The 15453-nt window shown below is 44.3% G+C and overlaps 1 protein-coding gene across 4 annotated transcripts in view; it reads left to right on the forward strand.

The window, feature by feature from the left end:
• Positions 1–2433: 2433 nt before the first annotated feature.
• Positions 2434–15453, forward strand: part of LOC132836097 (macro domain-containing protein CT2219-like) — a 944897-nt gene continuing 931877 nt past the window's right edge. For all 4 annotated transcript variants that reach the window (XR_009647331.1, XM_060855360.1, XM_060855361.1 and 1 more), the window contains exon 1: positions 2434–2828. Coding sequence is in view for 3 of the 4 variants with exons in the window: in XM_060855360.1 (XP_060711343.1) it covers positions 2561–2828 (268 nt within the window). In the remaining variant the exon portion in view is untranslated. The remainder of the gene's footprint in view (positions 2829–15453) is intronic.

A 15453-nucleotide genomic window follows, 5' to 3' on the forward strand; every position in this document is an offset into this window, starting at 1 on the left:
AATTTTAAAATGCTTACAAAGCAAATCAGAACTTTGATTCATTGAATCCCTACAGTATGGAAGCAGGCCATTCAGCCCATACTGACCCCCCCATACCCTGTAACCCTGAATTTTCCATGGTTAATTCATCCCTGGATTATGAATTATGAATTATTTAGCATGGCCAATCCACCTAACCTGCACCACTTTGGACTGTGGAGGAAACTGGGGCACCTGGAGGAAATCCACGCAGACATGGGGAGAAAGTGCAAACTACACACAGACAATCGCCTGAGGCTGGAATCAAACCCTGGTCCTTTGTGCTGTGAGACAGTAATGTTAACCGCTAAGCCACCATGTCTCCTAATTTGATTTGAAAAATGCAGAATATGCAATACAATTCAACCTGCCTTTGCAGGACATATCCAATTGATATGATTGTAACCATCATAACATTCACACACACATTCCACGTTGGATCTTAGGCCCCCCCAGGAGTTGAAGGCATGGGCGAGAATGATCAAATGACTGGAATTGGACAGAAAAGATAGAGAAGGGTGTCAGGGTTGGAGAAGGTTATCAAATTTATTACACATTTTGATAAAGGATCACTGGACTGATTGTTAACTCTGCTTTCTTTCCATAGATGCTGCCAGATCTGCTGAGTTTCTCCAGCAATTTCTGTTTTTGTTTCAGACCGTTGACTCTGTTGGGCTTTAATTAAGCTCAAGGTTGCTGTTCAAACCGTCTTGAAATCCTTCCTTAAGTATATTCACAGTTCATTTTATTTTGAAACCATCAAAGCTATTTACTTCAACATGTCCTGTAGGAGAGAGTTCCACATGCTCACCACACTGAGTATAGAATTTTCCCTGATTTCCTCTTTGGATTTATTCATAGTTTTGGATTCTCCGACATTTGTAAAAATTTCCTCCTCTGCCTATTACCTGCTTCTCCTTCCTTCTTGCCTCAATTTTAAAATTTTATTTTTAGAATTGAAAGCCCTGAAAATAATCCCTATTGAGGAGACTGACTGACTCCTTAGCTGGCTCATGGTAAAGTTCTTAAATTGTCTTCTAGGCTCCTGTGAATCACTTCAGGGAACATTTTACAATATTTAGGGATGCTCAATGAATGTAAAGTTGTGGTGCAGGCAGGTGGACTTTCATCTGAAAATGAAGAATGTGTAGGGTTATGGCAGAAGAAGCCAAGTGTTCTTTTGCAAATTGTTCTTTTGTAAGCCAGTGCAGAAATGATGTGGCGAATTGTCTCCTATGTGTTAACTAAACTGTGACACAAAATAAGTGGAAGACAAGTTGCAAGAGGGATACAAACAGTTTTCAGAGAAACATTGATAGATTAAATAAATGGACAAAAAAAGGCAAATGGAGTATTATGTGGGAAAATTGTGAAGTTGTTCAGTTTGGAAGGCAGAACAAAAGGACAGTATTGGAGAAAAATGGAGAAAAATTACAGAAAGCAGTAATCTAAAGAGACTTACGTGTACTCGTGCACGAAACACAAAAAAACTAGCACACAGGGGCAGCAGGTAATCTGGAAGGCTAATGGAATGCTGTCCCATAGTACAAGAGTAGGGAAGTTTTACTGTTACAGTACAAGTTGCTTGGCAAGATCACATTTTGGTCTCTGGTGTTATTCATTGGAGGCAGTTCACAGAAGGCTCACGAAGGATGATTCCTGGTATGGGGAGAGATTGTCTTATGATCAAAAGACTAATCAGTTTGGAACTGGGGTTTAGAAGAATGAGCGGTGACCTTATTTGAAACATAGGTAATTCTTAAGGGGCTTGACAGTGTAAATGTGGAGAGGATATTTCTCCTCATGGAAGAGTCTAGGACCAGAGGGCATAGTTTTAGAATAACAGGACACCAATTTAAGACTTCATTTAGGAGAACTGCCACAGAGAGCTGTGTGGGCAGAGTCTTTGTGCATATTTAATACTGAGATGGATAGATTCTAGATCATTGGGGAAATGGATGTGAAGAAGGTTGGATCAGCCACAATCCTATTGAATGGTGGAGCAGATTCAAGAGGCCAAATTGACTAGTTCTGATCCTATATCTGTATTCTTAATTGCAAGCTATGATTATAGCAGTTCTCCTGAACATTGGGTCCCATGATACTCTTGTGTCTATGGGGTAGTGGCACACATTGAAACATAGTTCATAAACAGAACCAAAAGCAGGTAACTACAAATCCCAGAGGGCAATGCTACACGTTGCCGTATGCCGCGATTCTGCTTTCCGATTGGCTCGGGCAGACAGGGAACTACAAATCCCAGAGGGTGATGCGCCACGTAAAGTTCTTCCTCAATTGATTGATGGGGGCTGGCAGAAGAACTACAAATCCCAGAGGGCGCTGCTCCCGAACGTCGCCCTGATTCGCCCGAGTGGTCACGTGACCAGGAAGAGCGTGCTTTTCGTGAGTCACACGGTCACCCAAAATAAAATCCCACCCCGTCCCAAAAAAAACCCAAAAATCATTGCAGTGACCTCGACAGTACCGTCAACCGTCGAGTGCAGAGAAGCGGTAAAGGTTGAGTAGAGGGGGAAGCGAAGCGATGGAGAAGGTGTTCGCCGGGTTGAGACGGGGCCGCTTTCCTTGGAGCTGGGGGCCGTTTCGCGCGCCGCCCGTTTCGAACGTTTTTCAAATCCAACGGCCCCAACAGACGCTGGCCGGCGGCGACGGCCCCGCGCCTGCGCGGTGGCTGTTGCGCGCCGGCCGCCGGCTCCCCTGCTTCCACTTGCTGTCGTCCGCCCGCCTTTCAGGGATGTCCCGAGAGGAGTTTAACCCCTCCCGGCCCACCACCGACTGGAAAGTGGCGAAAAGTAAGTATCCACCGCCCCATCCTTTTTAACCACCAAGATTCCGAGCCAAATACTGCATTTCGCCAGCGCACCTGCTGACAATAAGGAGAGAGAGAGAGAGATTCCTCACCTCAGGAGGGCACATTCAAATCTTGCCAAATTCGAGGGGGAACAACAATTTACACTAGAGCAGTGGAAACAAAAGCAGGCACTATGATTGATTTGATAAGTGGCCGGTTACAAACAATGTACCAAGTTCAGAAGAAGGGTCACCGGACTTGAAAGGTTGGCACTTTCTTCCTCCACAGCCTCACCTGAGAGTTTCTTCCCCAATTTCTGTTTTTGCATCAAAGAACTACTGTCCTCCACAGTTTCACTTTGTCGGGGTAAGGTGCGACTCCTGAACTGGCCCTTTTTGTCCACGGGCGAAGGATGTGAGTACATAAAAGTCAGCAAGCTGGAAGGGCAATCTTGGTTGACAGCGCATTTGGGATTGCACAACAATTGCTGTCCCACTAGAATAGAATATCTTTCACTGTCTCACTATAGTCGTTTCTGAAACCTTTCCAATAACAATCGGATGGTCATTTTAACTTGCCTGCTCACCTCTCGATTTTATTTCAAAATAGATGGTTGTTTGAAAAAAAAGTCATTGGAGTTCGTAGAGAGCAACATGTTGCAGTGATAAGTTTAAAGAGTGCACTTTGCTCACTTTCCACAGAATCCCTACCGTGTGGGAACAGTCCAACAAGACCACACCGATCTTCCGAAGAGTGTGCCACCCAGGCTCAATCCAACCTTTTCTTGTATTTTAGCAAGTTTTGAGAAGCTCCGGTTGAGGTTCTGGATGTAGGTTTGCTTGCTGAGCTGGAAGGTTTGTTTTCAGACGTTTTGTCATCATACTAGGTAACATCTTCAGTGAGTGTCCGGATGAAGCTCAATGAACAAACCTACGTCCAATCTTGCATTTTCCATGGCTAACACTCCAAACGTGCCCCTAAACACCTTGGGCAATTTATCTTGGCCAATCCACCTAACCTGCACATCTGTCACTGTGGGAGGAAGCTGGAGCACCCGATGGAAACCCACACAGGCATGGGGAGAATGTGCAAACTCCACACCCACAAACTCCCGTGAGGGTGGAATTGAACCTCAGGTCCCTGACGCTGTAAGGCAGCTGTGCGAATCACTGACTCACCATGTTTCCCTAGTTTTCCTTAAACAAAATACTCATTCACTCAGTTCTTTTCACGTTGATATTTTGTTTAGCTTTTTCTCACTCTGAGAGATGACATTTATTGAGTGTGCAGGCCGGGCACAGCTTCTAGTTTTGTTTTTGAGAACTTTATCACAATAGCATTCTCAGTTACAATTGACAAAACCTGCCTCAGGCGAATGCACAGTTTGATTAGATTAGATTACTTAGTGTGGAAACAGGCCCTTCGGCCCAACAAGTCCACACCGAAGCGCAACCCACCCATACCCCTACATTTACCCCTTACCTAACACTAGGGGCAGTTTAGCATGGCCAATTTACCTGACCCGCACATCTTTGGATTGTGGGAGGAAACTGGAGCACCCGGAGGAAACCCACGCAGACACTGGGAGAATGTGCAAATTCCCACAGTCAGTCGCCTGAATCGGGAATTGAACCCGTATCTCAGGCGCTGTGAGACAGCAGTGCTAACCACTGTGCCGCCCAACCACTTTTTATTCCTGATATAACTGCAGAGAAGGCAGTATCCTGTCACCAAGTGCTCTTTTATTTACTTGTGCACAGTACTCTGGCCGTGGCCAGTCAGCTTGGAGTCAGTCCCCTGAACTGAGGAGATTCTAAATCCCTGTTACTTTTATAAAACTTTTATCAAATGGTATAAAATACGAACACTTAACAATACATAACAAACAGCAGTTTACAAGTAACAGTGATTTACACTGTACAACCAGTGCGCAGGGAAGTGAGGACAAACCTCAAAAAAGGAAATAGTAAATGCAAACACATACAAAACAGTCCAATAAACTGAACAGTAAAACAGTGTATACATCACACCCACCCCTGGCAACCTGACAAATCACCTATCCCTCCCACCTTCCAGCCACAAGGCGTCCATATCAATGTACCATTCAGCCTATAGACTGCCCTGATGCACCTTCTGTCCCCTTCTACGACAGCCCATCCCTATATCTCCCTGGGATAATGGCACTCAGGCAACCCACATGTCTTTTGGTCGTTGACATGGCCCTAAGCACCTTCTGGCTCTCTGTCTGTCCTAACACCCCTTCTGGTCACCTCTAGGCAAGCCTAGCCTGCCCCTTCCATGGGGTGCTGGTGCTCAGGGCAGCCTACTCACCCTCTGGTTTTCAGGGATACCAGCATCAGGCTGGCCTACTCACCTTCCTGTACACGGGACAGCCAGCCCAACCTCTCAGGGAGACAGTTTTCAGGACGACCCATGAGCCTCCCAGCTCATGCTAAGGCCTGCCAGACCTAGGGACACACGAGACAGTGCAGATGGTAAAATCAAACAGCCTGACGGCAGAGTGCACACCTCACAGCAGAGTCCATATCTGACAGTAGAGTCCACTCCAGCATGTAGCAAGTGCTCACTCACAGCACATGCACAGATGTTCAGTCTTTACAGAGGCCTGGTCCACTCACAGAAGAACGATTTACCTGATAAGGTGCAGTTGACTGACACAGGCTCAGTCCAACTACCAAAAAGTGAAAACATGTGCAAAAAAACACGATAAGCCATAAGGGCTAAGCCCTGCCACAAAATCAGTATAGTCCTTTCTCAAAATAAACCAGTAAAAAAGGAGTAGCACACAGGCTGCAACAATTCCCTAGTGAAAACTGATATATAGCAGTTATACATTGACTGTGAAGATCAGTCTGCTCAGAAATCTGGTACCCCAAAGACAAAAACCAACAGCAATACATGCCGGCTGTGGTCAGCTAGCTCAGAGTCAGTCCCCTGAACTGAGGAGATTCTAAATTTCCTGTTCATTTTTTTTGTTTTTTTTAAAACCAGTCCTCCATAAAAAGGAATACCAGTTAACAAACTGCCTATATAGTTCAGCCAATGAGTTTTGAGAAAGATTTGTAGCTCAGGTTGAGGTTCTGGATGTAGGTTTGCTCGCTGTGCTGGAAAGTTTGTTTTCAGATGTTTTGTCACCATACTAGGTAATTTCATCATTGAGCCTCCAGATAAAGCACTGATGGTATGGTCCTGCTTTCTACTTATGTGTTTAGGTTTCCTTGGGTTGGTGATGTCATTTCCTGTGGTGACATTGTTTCCTGTGATTATGTCATTTCCTTTTTCTCAGCAGGTGGTAAATGGGATTCCAAGTCAATGTGTTGTTGATAGAGTTCTGGTTGGAATGCCATGCTTCTGAGAGTTCTAGTGTGTGTCACTGTGTGGCCTAGGATGGATGTGTTGTCTCAGTCAAAGTGGGTCATGTCTCTTTGTGGCTAGTTGATGTTCATGTATCCTGGTGGCTAGTTTTCTGCCTGTTTGTCCAATATAGTGTTTGTTACAGTTCTTGCAAGGTATTTTGTAAAAGGTATTAGTTTTGCTTATTGTCTGTATAGGGTCTTTCAAGTTCATTAGTTGCTGTTTTAGTGTGTTGTTGGTTTGTGGGTTACCATGATGCCAAGAGGTCTGGCTGTCTACTGATGTGGGGGAGAGTGGCTAGGGTTTCTGGATGTGTTTTATCTGCTTGTTGGGGTTTGTTGTTGAGAAATCAGCAGCCTTTGTTCATTGGGTACTCGTTCTTTTTGAATACACTGTATAGGTGATTTTCCTTTGCTGTTTGTAGTTCCTCTGTGCTGCAGTGTGTGGTGGCTCGATGAAATAATGTTCTGATGCAGCTTTGTCTCACGACCATAGTCTTGCTACCTGGAATAAACCAAATCATCCGCCGACATTTCCGCTACCTCCAAAAAGACCCCACCACCAGGGATATATTTCCCTCCCCACCCATTTCTGCCTTCCACAAAGACTGTTCCCTCCGTGACTACCTGGTCAGGTCCACGCTCCCCTACAACCAACCCTCCCATCCTGGCACCTTACCCTGCCACCGCAGGAACTGCAAAGCCTGTGCCCACATCTCCTCCCTCACCTCTATCCAAGGCCCTAAAGGAGCCTTCCACATCCATCAAAGTTTTACCTGCACATCCACTAATATCATTTATTGCATCCGTCACTCCCGATGCGGTCTCCTCTACATTGGGGAGACTGGACGCCTCCTAGCAGAGTGCTTTAGGGAACATCTCCGGGACACCCGCACCAATCAATCACACCACCCGTGGCCCAACATTTCAACTCCCCCTCCCACTGTGCCGAGGACATAGAGGTCCTGGTCCTTCTTCACCGCCGCTCCCTCACCACCAGATGCCTGGAGGAAGAACGCCTCATCTTCTGCCTCGGAACACTTCAACCTCAGGGCATCAATGTGGACTTCAACATTGCCCTTCCCCCCACCTCACCCTAGTTCCAAACTTCCAGCTCAGCACTGTCCCCATGACTTGCCCTACCTGCCTATCTCCTTTTCCACCTATCCACTCCACCCTCTCCTCCCTGACCTATCGCCTTCATCCCCACCCCCACTCACCTATTGTACTCCATGCTACTTTCTCCCCACCCACACCCTCCTCTAGCTTATCTCTCCAAGCTTCAGGCTCTCTGCTTTTATTCCTTTTGCCCGAAACGTCGATTTTAATGCTCCTCGGATGCTGCCTGAACAACTGTGCTCTTCCAGCACCACTAATCCAAAATCTGGTTTCCAGCTTCTGCAGTCATTGTTTTTACCTTGCTACCTAGAACGCCAACTTACAGATTGGCCATGGAGCTACACCAAAGAATAAAACATTTAGGAGAAGACTCAAACCACTCCACCCACTCCACCCAAGAATTCCTGAAGACCATCAAAGACACCAAGATAGAAAAGGATTAAATAATGGTCTCCTTTGATGTAACAGCCCTGCTCACATCCATCAACATCAATCTGGCCAAGGAAACACTGATTACACTATTAGAAGAATCAAAGATACAGACACCAAACACCACCAACTTCATCTGCAAGAACAATATCGTCAAGCTAGTGGACCTATGTCTTACCACACTTCACTTTCAACAACAAAATCTACAGACAAACCAATGGAACACCCATGGGATCTCCAATATCAGGGTTCTTAGCAGAGGCAGTAATGCAAAGACCCGAACAAACAGCTCTGCCACCCATCCAACCCAAACTTTGGGTCCGCTACGTGGATGACACCTTTGGCATCACTAAATGAAACAAATGAGTGGAAACCTTCAAGACCGTCAATAATACCCTTACTTGCATAAAATTCACTAAAAAAGAGGAAAACCACATCAAACTGCCATTCCTAGATGTCGCAGTAGAGCAAATAGCCAATGAGGAACTTCAAACCCGCGTCTACAGGAGAACAACACATACGAGCCAAATACTGAACAATAGAAGTAATCATCCCAACATCCACAAACATTAGAACATGATTTCAACGAGCCACCACACATTGCACACAGAGGAACTACGAAGAGCAGAGGAAAATCACCTATACTGTATATTTAAAAAAAACAGGTTCCCAATGAACATAGGCTGCCGATTTCTCAGCAACAAACCCCGTCCAGAAACCCTCGCCACTCCTGTACATCAAAAGACAGCTTGGAAATGACTGCCAGACTATTCAGACCTCTTGGTATCATGGTAGGCCACAAACCCACCAACACATTAAAACAGCAGCTTATGAACTTGCAAGACTCTGTACAGACAACAAGCAAAGCTAATATCATTTACAAAATACCTTGCAAGAACTGTAACAAACACTACATTGGACAAACAGGCAGAAAACTAGTCACCAGGATACATGAACATCAACTAGCCACAAAAAAAAGACCCACTCTCACCAGTATCCTTTACATACAGATGAGGAAGGACACCACTTTGACTGGGACAACACATTACATCCTAGGATAGCCAAACAGAGACACACAAGAATGCCTAGAAGCATGGCATTCCAACCGGAACTCTGTCAACAACACGTTGACTTGGATCCCATTTACCACCCTGAGAAAAAGAACAGGAAATGACATCACCACAGGAAATTGCATCCATTAACCCAAGGAAACCTAAACACATTAGTAGAAAACGGGCCATACCATTAATGCTTCATCTGGAGGCTCACTGATGATATTACCAAGTATGGTGACGAAACGTCTGAAAACAAACCTTCCAATTCAGCGAGTAAACCTACATCCATAATTCAGCCAGTTTAGAAATCGGGTTCCCCAACAAAACAGAAACCAGCGCAGCAGTACACACTGGATGTGGGCAGCCAGCTCAGATTCAGTCCCCTGAACCGAAGAGATTCTAAATCCCCTGTTAATTTTTTTAAAAATCCTGTCTTTTTTATTAAACAGTACAAAATACAATTAACAATAAACTCAAAGCAGCAATTCACAAAAAAATCCATCTATATACAGGGGGAAAAGGGCAGCAAAGCCAAACCCCAAAGCCCAGCGTTTTCAGCTCCTCCTGGCCTACTTTCCTCCAGTCTGGTCATTGACCCTCCCACCCCCAGCCAGCCTGTGTACTGGCTGCCCCTCCCCTGACTAGCTTTCCTATGGGAATACTTTCGGCTGCCTGGTCCCTAGCCATCCTGCATTCTAATAGACACCCCCAGCCCGCTTTCCCACAAGGCCGGCCATTGATTCTCTAGCTCGCGCATACTGGCTAGCCCACTCTAGCCTGCACTCAAAACCAATTAATTCAAAACTCACCTGCTGTAACAGAATTCAAAATCCTCACAATACAGTTTCCAGTACGAAGCCAGAGTCCACACTCGAAGGCCAGGATGCAGCAAATGCTCACCTCCCAGCACACAGACAGGTGTTCAGTCTCCATAGAGGTGTGGCCCATCCATAGAGAACCAGGCCCACTCACAGGAACACAGTACAGTGTAAAGGTGCAGTAATCTCAGAGGGGTTTGGTCCACTCCCGAACTCCAGGATGCAGCAATTGCTCACCTCCCAGCACACACAGGTGTTCAGTCTTTACAGAGGCCGAGTCACCGACAAAGTGCCAGGCCTACACATACAGGAACAGCTCATCTGGAAACATGCAGATGCATGACTTGTCCTAACTGCCAATCTTCCTCCCACTCTCCGCTCCACCCTCCTCTCTGACCTATCACCTTCATCCCCACTTCCATCCATCTATTGTACTCTTGGCTACCTTCTCCCCAGCCCTACCCCCCTCCCATTTATCGCTCCACCCGGGAGGCTCCCTGCCTTCATTCCTGATGAAGGGCTTTTGCCCGAAACATTGATTTTCCTGCTCCTCGGATGCTGCCTGACCTGCTGTGCTTTTCCAGCATCACTCTAATCCAGACAAAATTGACATTGTCCTTTTCTCAAAGTAATGGAGAAAAGAATAACACACAGGCTGTAACCAGCCAGTGAAACAACAGTTCCCTCATGAGAACTTCCAAAAGGCCTTTGATAAGGTACCTTATGGGAGGCTGCTGAGTAAGTTGAGGGCCCATGGCGTTCAAAGTGAGCTACTGGCATGGATTGAGGATTGGCTGTCTGACAGAAAGTAGAGAGTTGGGACAAAAGGTTCTTTTTCGGAATGGCAGCTTGTGACAAGTGGTGTCCCACAGGGTTCACTTTATATATTAATGATCTGGATGAAGGGACTGGGGGCATTCAGGGGAAGTTCGCTAATGATACAAAGTTAGGCAGACAGGCAGGTAGTTCTGAGGAGGTGGGGTGGCTGCAGAAAGATTTAGACAGTTTAGAAGAGTGGTCCAAGAAATGGCTGATGAAATTCACTGTGAGCAAATGTGAGGTATTCATTTTGCACTTTGGAAAAATGAATACAAGGATGGACTATTTTATAAATGGTGAGAACATTCATAAAGCCAAAGTACAGAGGGATCTGGGAATACTATTCTACGATTCTTTGAAGGTTGACTTGCAGGTTGAGTCCCTGGTTAAGAAAGCAAATGTATCTCAAGAGGGTTGTATTGTAAAAGCAGCGATGTCCTACTGAGACCTTATAAAGCTCTGATTAGCCCCATTTAGAATACTATGTCCAGTTTTGGGCCCCTCACCTCAGGAAGGACATACTGGCACTGGAGCGTGTCCAGTGGAGATTCACACGGATGATCCCTGGAATGGCAGGCCTAACATATGATGAACGGCTGAGGATCCTGGGATGGTATTTGTGAGAGTTTAGAAGGTTGAGGGGAGATCTGATAGAAACTTACAAGATAATGCATGGCATAGAAAGGGTGGATGCTGGGAATTTGTTTCCGTCAGGTGGGGATACTAGGACCTGTGGGCATAGCCTTAGAATTGAAGGGGGTCTATTTAATATGGAAATGAGGAGACATTCCTTCAGCCAGAGAGTGGTGGGCCTGTGGAATTCATTGCCATGGAGCGCAGTGGAGGCAGGGATGTTACATGTCTTCAAGGCAGGGATTGATAAATTCTTAATCACGCAAGCAACGAAGGGATATGGGGAGAGTGCGGGCAAGTGGCATTGAAATACCTATCAGCCATGGTGGAGTGGACCCGATGGGCCAAATGGCCTTACTTCCACTCCTATGTCTGATAGTCTTATTGTCTTAACTGAGTTACACCTGAAACACATTGACTGTGAAGATCAGGCAGTTTAGAAATCAGTCCTCAATAAAAAAGGAATACCAGTTAACAAACAGTTTAGGAATCCGGTTCCCCCCAAAATAACAGAAACCAGCAGCAGTACACATTGGATGTAGTGTACTGAGGAGATTCTAAATCCCTGTTAATTTTAAAAAATATTTTCCCCCACACTTGCACCTAACAGTGGTAATGCTTATATTTTCCCCAGCACCCATGATGTATGTGTGCAGGTTTGAGATACAGTGAAGAACAGCAAATGCGTAAACCTTTATTTATATTCCACCACCAGAAAGAGAGGAAACTGTTTTCCAGTGTAGTAAAGGACAGCTCCACCCACTGCCCCAGCCAACTTTGCATACATGTCCTCTATGTGAGCGAGTGGATCATCATCCAGCTTTGAGAAGCTGTTTACTGTTTGCCTAAAATCCCCACAAAAGCAAACTGAGAAGTCAGGCTTCACAGTCGGTACAACTGGTGCTGTCAATTCCACAAACTGCACTGGTTTGATGATTCCTTTGCTTTCAGCCTCTACTTTTGCCCACAAGGCAAATGGCACTGAGTGGGCCTCCTGGTCAATAAGTAAGATAGTTTTGTCTCTTTGATAGTTGCAACTCCTTTCTGAAAAATATCTGGGTATTTCACTAGGACGTCACTGAAGCAGCCATTTTCTAATCAAAAAATGTTGAGCCAATCTAGGTGAACATTTCTCAACTAATTTTGCCTCAATAGATTTGGACCCTAGCCTCTTACTACCATCAGTGTTAACTGCATTAACCGCTTCTCATAGGAGACTGGAATTGAAGTCATACCCTTAATTTGCAACGGTTCGCCAGTGTATGTTCTTCGTCTGACTGAGGTCTTGCGCACTTAAGGATTGGAGACCCGAGTGAATCTTGTTAAAAACAGATTCTGCAACCACAGATACAGCTGCTCCGGTATTGACCTCCATGGGAACTGGGTGATCATTTATTGAAACATTAATTTAATCAGATCCATTTTGGATGTCACTAAGCAATTTAATTGTTACAAACCACATGTAGGGGTACCTTCTAGGCTATGCACTCTCCTGGGTATCGGCCTGTGAGTTTTCTTACTCACATTCTTGTAGGACTTCTTTACTCTCTCGAGTCTGCATACTGGTGGAAACTCCAATGGCTTGCTGGCCCAGATCTTGAAGAACGTTTTAACCGCTTGGCAGAGGCTCAGCTTTGTTGTGAGATATTGCTGTGGACTGTCTTAGGGTCCCTTTGCTCAGGATATGCCCTGTGTGAATGGCTGCAGTCAAGTGGGGCTCCCCAAGCTCAGTTGGACAAGTGAAGCTTTGGGATGCCCTGTTGTTCCCATGCTCTACTTGCTACATTTACTAATGACTAAGCCAGTTGCAGTGCATGTTTGAAGTCCTGTTGGGCTTCATCTAATAGATGCTTCTGTACGGTTATGTCATTAATCCCACATACCAAACAGTTTCTTAGCATCTCATTCATGGTTAATCCAAAATCACATACCTCTGCTAGTTATCTTAACTTCATCAGAAATCCCGATATGGATTTCCCTGGTTCTCTTAACAGCCAAATAAAATTAACAGCATCTTGGGGTTAGTGGAGGTTTGGGTTCATAATATTTGTTAACCAACTCCGTCAACTCCTGGAAGATTTTATTGTCTGGAGCCTCTGGGAAAGTTAATCCCCTTATAACCAAAAATGCTGCAGGTCTGCAAGTAGTCAGAAGGATTAGTCATTGTTTTTCATCTGCCCCAATATAAATAGCCTGGGAAAAAAAATTGCATTCTTTCTACATGCTGGGCCCAGTCTTCGACGGCAGGAGCAAATGGTCAAGCTTCCCAAATAAAAGCACAATGCCAGAAATGATTACTACAAGATGACTGCTGCAAGTGAGCATCCTTCAGACACATACTGCTTTCTCCGATTGCCATTGAAATAACTGCACAGAGGCCGGTATTGTGTCACCAAGTCAACCTTTATTTACTTGTACACTAGCTGCAGCCAACTCCAAGTCAGTACTCCGAACTGAGGGGGTTCTAAATCCCCTGTCAATATTGGCCAGTTTCCCTGATTTGCCCAAGATAATAACCCCAAACAAGGACTTCATATTCAATGAGGCCCCGCTGGTTCCAATGATGATAATTCCTGTCAATCGTTTTGAACAGTTTGGAAGTTTAAAAAGAACACCTTTTTTTAAGTTTATCCAACATTCATTGCCTTACTCCCAATAACTATTACTTAAATTTTGTAACACATGCATTCATATTGCACCCTTAACCCTATAAAAGCACTCCTTTTAATCACTATATCAAAATATCAATAAAGCTGTAGATCTTTGTTACATACTGTTGTTCTCAGAAGTAATTTGAAGATGGGTTTCTGAGAAGACACTAGGAGGTAAAGTTTGAAATTCCACCTGTGCAATTTGGAGTAGTATTGAAATTCTGCAGTACAGATGCTGACTGTTTGATCCATCTTACTGGTGCTAACTCTAAAAGATCTGATCTCACACCCTGAATTTTTAATTCCTGTAACCCTTCAGGTTAGTCTTCTTCAAACATCCAGTGTACTTTTTAAAACCATTTATCACTGAGTCACATAGAATACAGATGGCCAAATGTCTGGGTTTAAGAGGGAGTTTTTACAGAATGTCTTAAATGATGAAAGCGATATATGGAGGGAATTAGACTCATTCAAGCAAGGCTAAGGTATTGTCTTCAGTGCAAGAGGTTCACAGTTATTGGTCATGGTTTTCTGTCATTTGCCATTCATTTTTACAATGAAGATTATCATTGACTATGCTTTAAGCTCTGTGGAATAAATATCTGAGGACTCTTATTGTCTTCTTGTATATCTACAAACAACTTGTGTTCATTAACTAGCAAGGGCAATATAATTTATTTCTTTAAAATGTCAAAATCCAACAAACGATTAAGTTTACTGCCTTCAAATAGAAAAGCGTGAAAATGAATGTACATTCCCCACTTGTTAACCTCCACCCAACTGCTCTTAGACAATTTTATAGTTTATGGAAATCAAAAATAGTATGTACAGCAGTCATATGAGCAGAACACTTGCTCTGAGTCAATTCCTGTTTTTTTCTCACATAATAGTTGCTGCTTGTATCTGCAGTCAAGATGTGTCATGTGTGTCTGAAATGCACCATGCTCACTCACCTCCTGTAGCTCATTTGCAACTGCTCACTGACATCAATCATCCAATTGTCCCTCAGTCAACCATCTTTCTGCTTTCCCTAACCTAACCTTTTGTCCTCTAAAAGAGATCTCTGTTGCTTTTCTGTTCTGATCAAGTTAGTCAGATTTTGGACTCCTTTTGGCGCTTGCAATTTCAAATACACCTTAATTTGTCCTTTGGTCTATGTATTGAATTTTTAACATACTTCTTAGTCTTCACATTTCAAAGACCTCTAGTTTCCAACTATTGGATCTTTAGTTAGTTAGAGTCATTGTTGTCAAGGTATTTGGGGCATACAGGAAAGTATTGTATTTCAGATTAAGAAGAAACTATAAATTTCATTTGTACAGACATCTTTAACTGTATTATTTGCTCCAAAATGTTGGAATAAAATATCACTGGAAAATCTGAAACAAAAACAAATTGCTGGCAGCATCTGTGAGAAGAAACCAGAATTAACATTTAGACTCCGGTGACTTTTCATTAGAATTGATAGCAAAAAAAGATGGAGGAGGAGAGAGGTGACTGGATAGGTGGAGATGGTGCCCTGAAAGAGAGATCTATGGAGGGCAGACCAGGACAGTAAAGAAGCTGAAACATAATGAAAACTGAGGGTAGGAGAGAATGGGAAGTCTGTGATGAATGCAAACTATTAATTCAGTTTAGGATACCTGGTCGACATGGATAAGTTGGGATGAAGGGTCTGTTTCTGTGCTGTATGACTCTCTGTAATGTGATAATTTACCTGAAGGTTGG

This window comes from Hemiscyllium ocellatum, chromosome 46, assembly GCF_020745735.1.
Source record: "Hemiscyllium ocellatum isolate sHemOce1 chromosome 46, sHemOce1.pat.X.cur, whole genome shotgun sequence".
In the NCBI taxonomy this organism is placed as follows: domain Eukaryota; kingdom Metazoa; phylum Chordata; class Chondrichthyes; order Orectolobiformes; family Hemiscylliidae; genus Hemiscyllium; species Hemiscyllium ocellatum.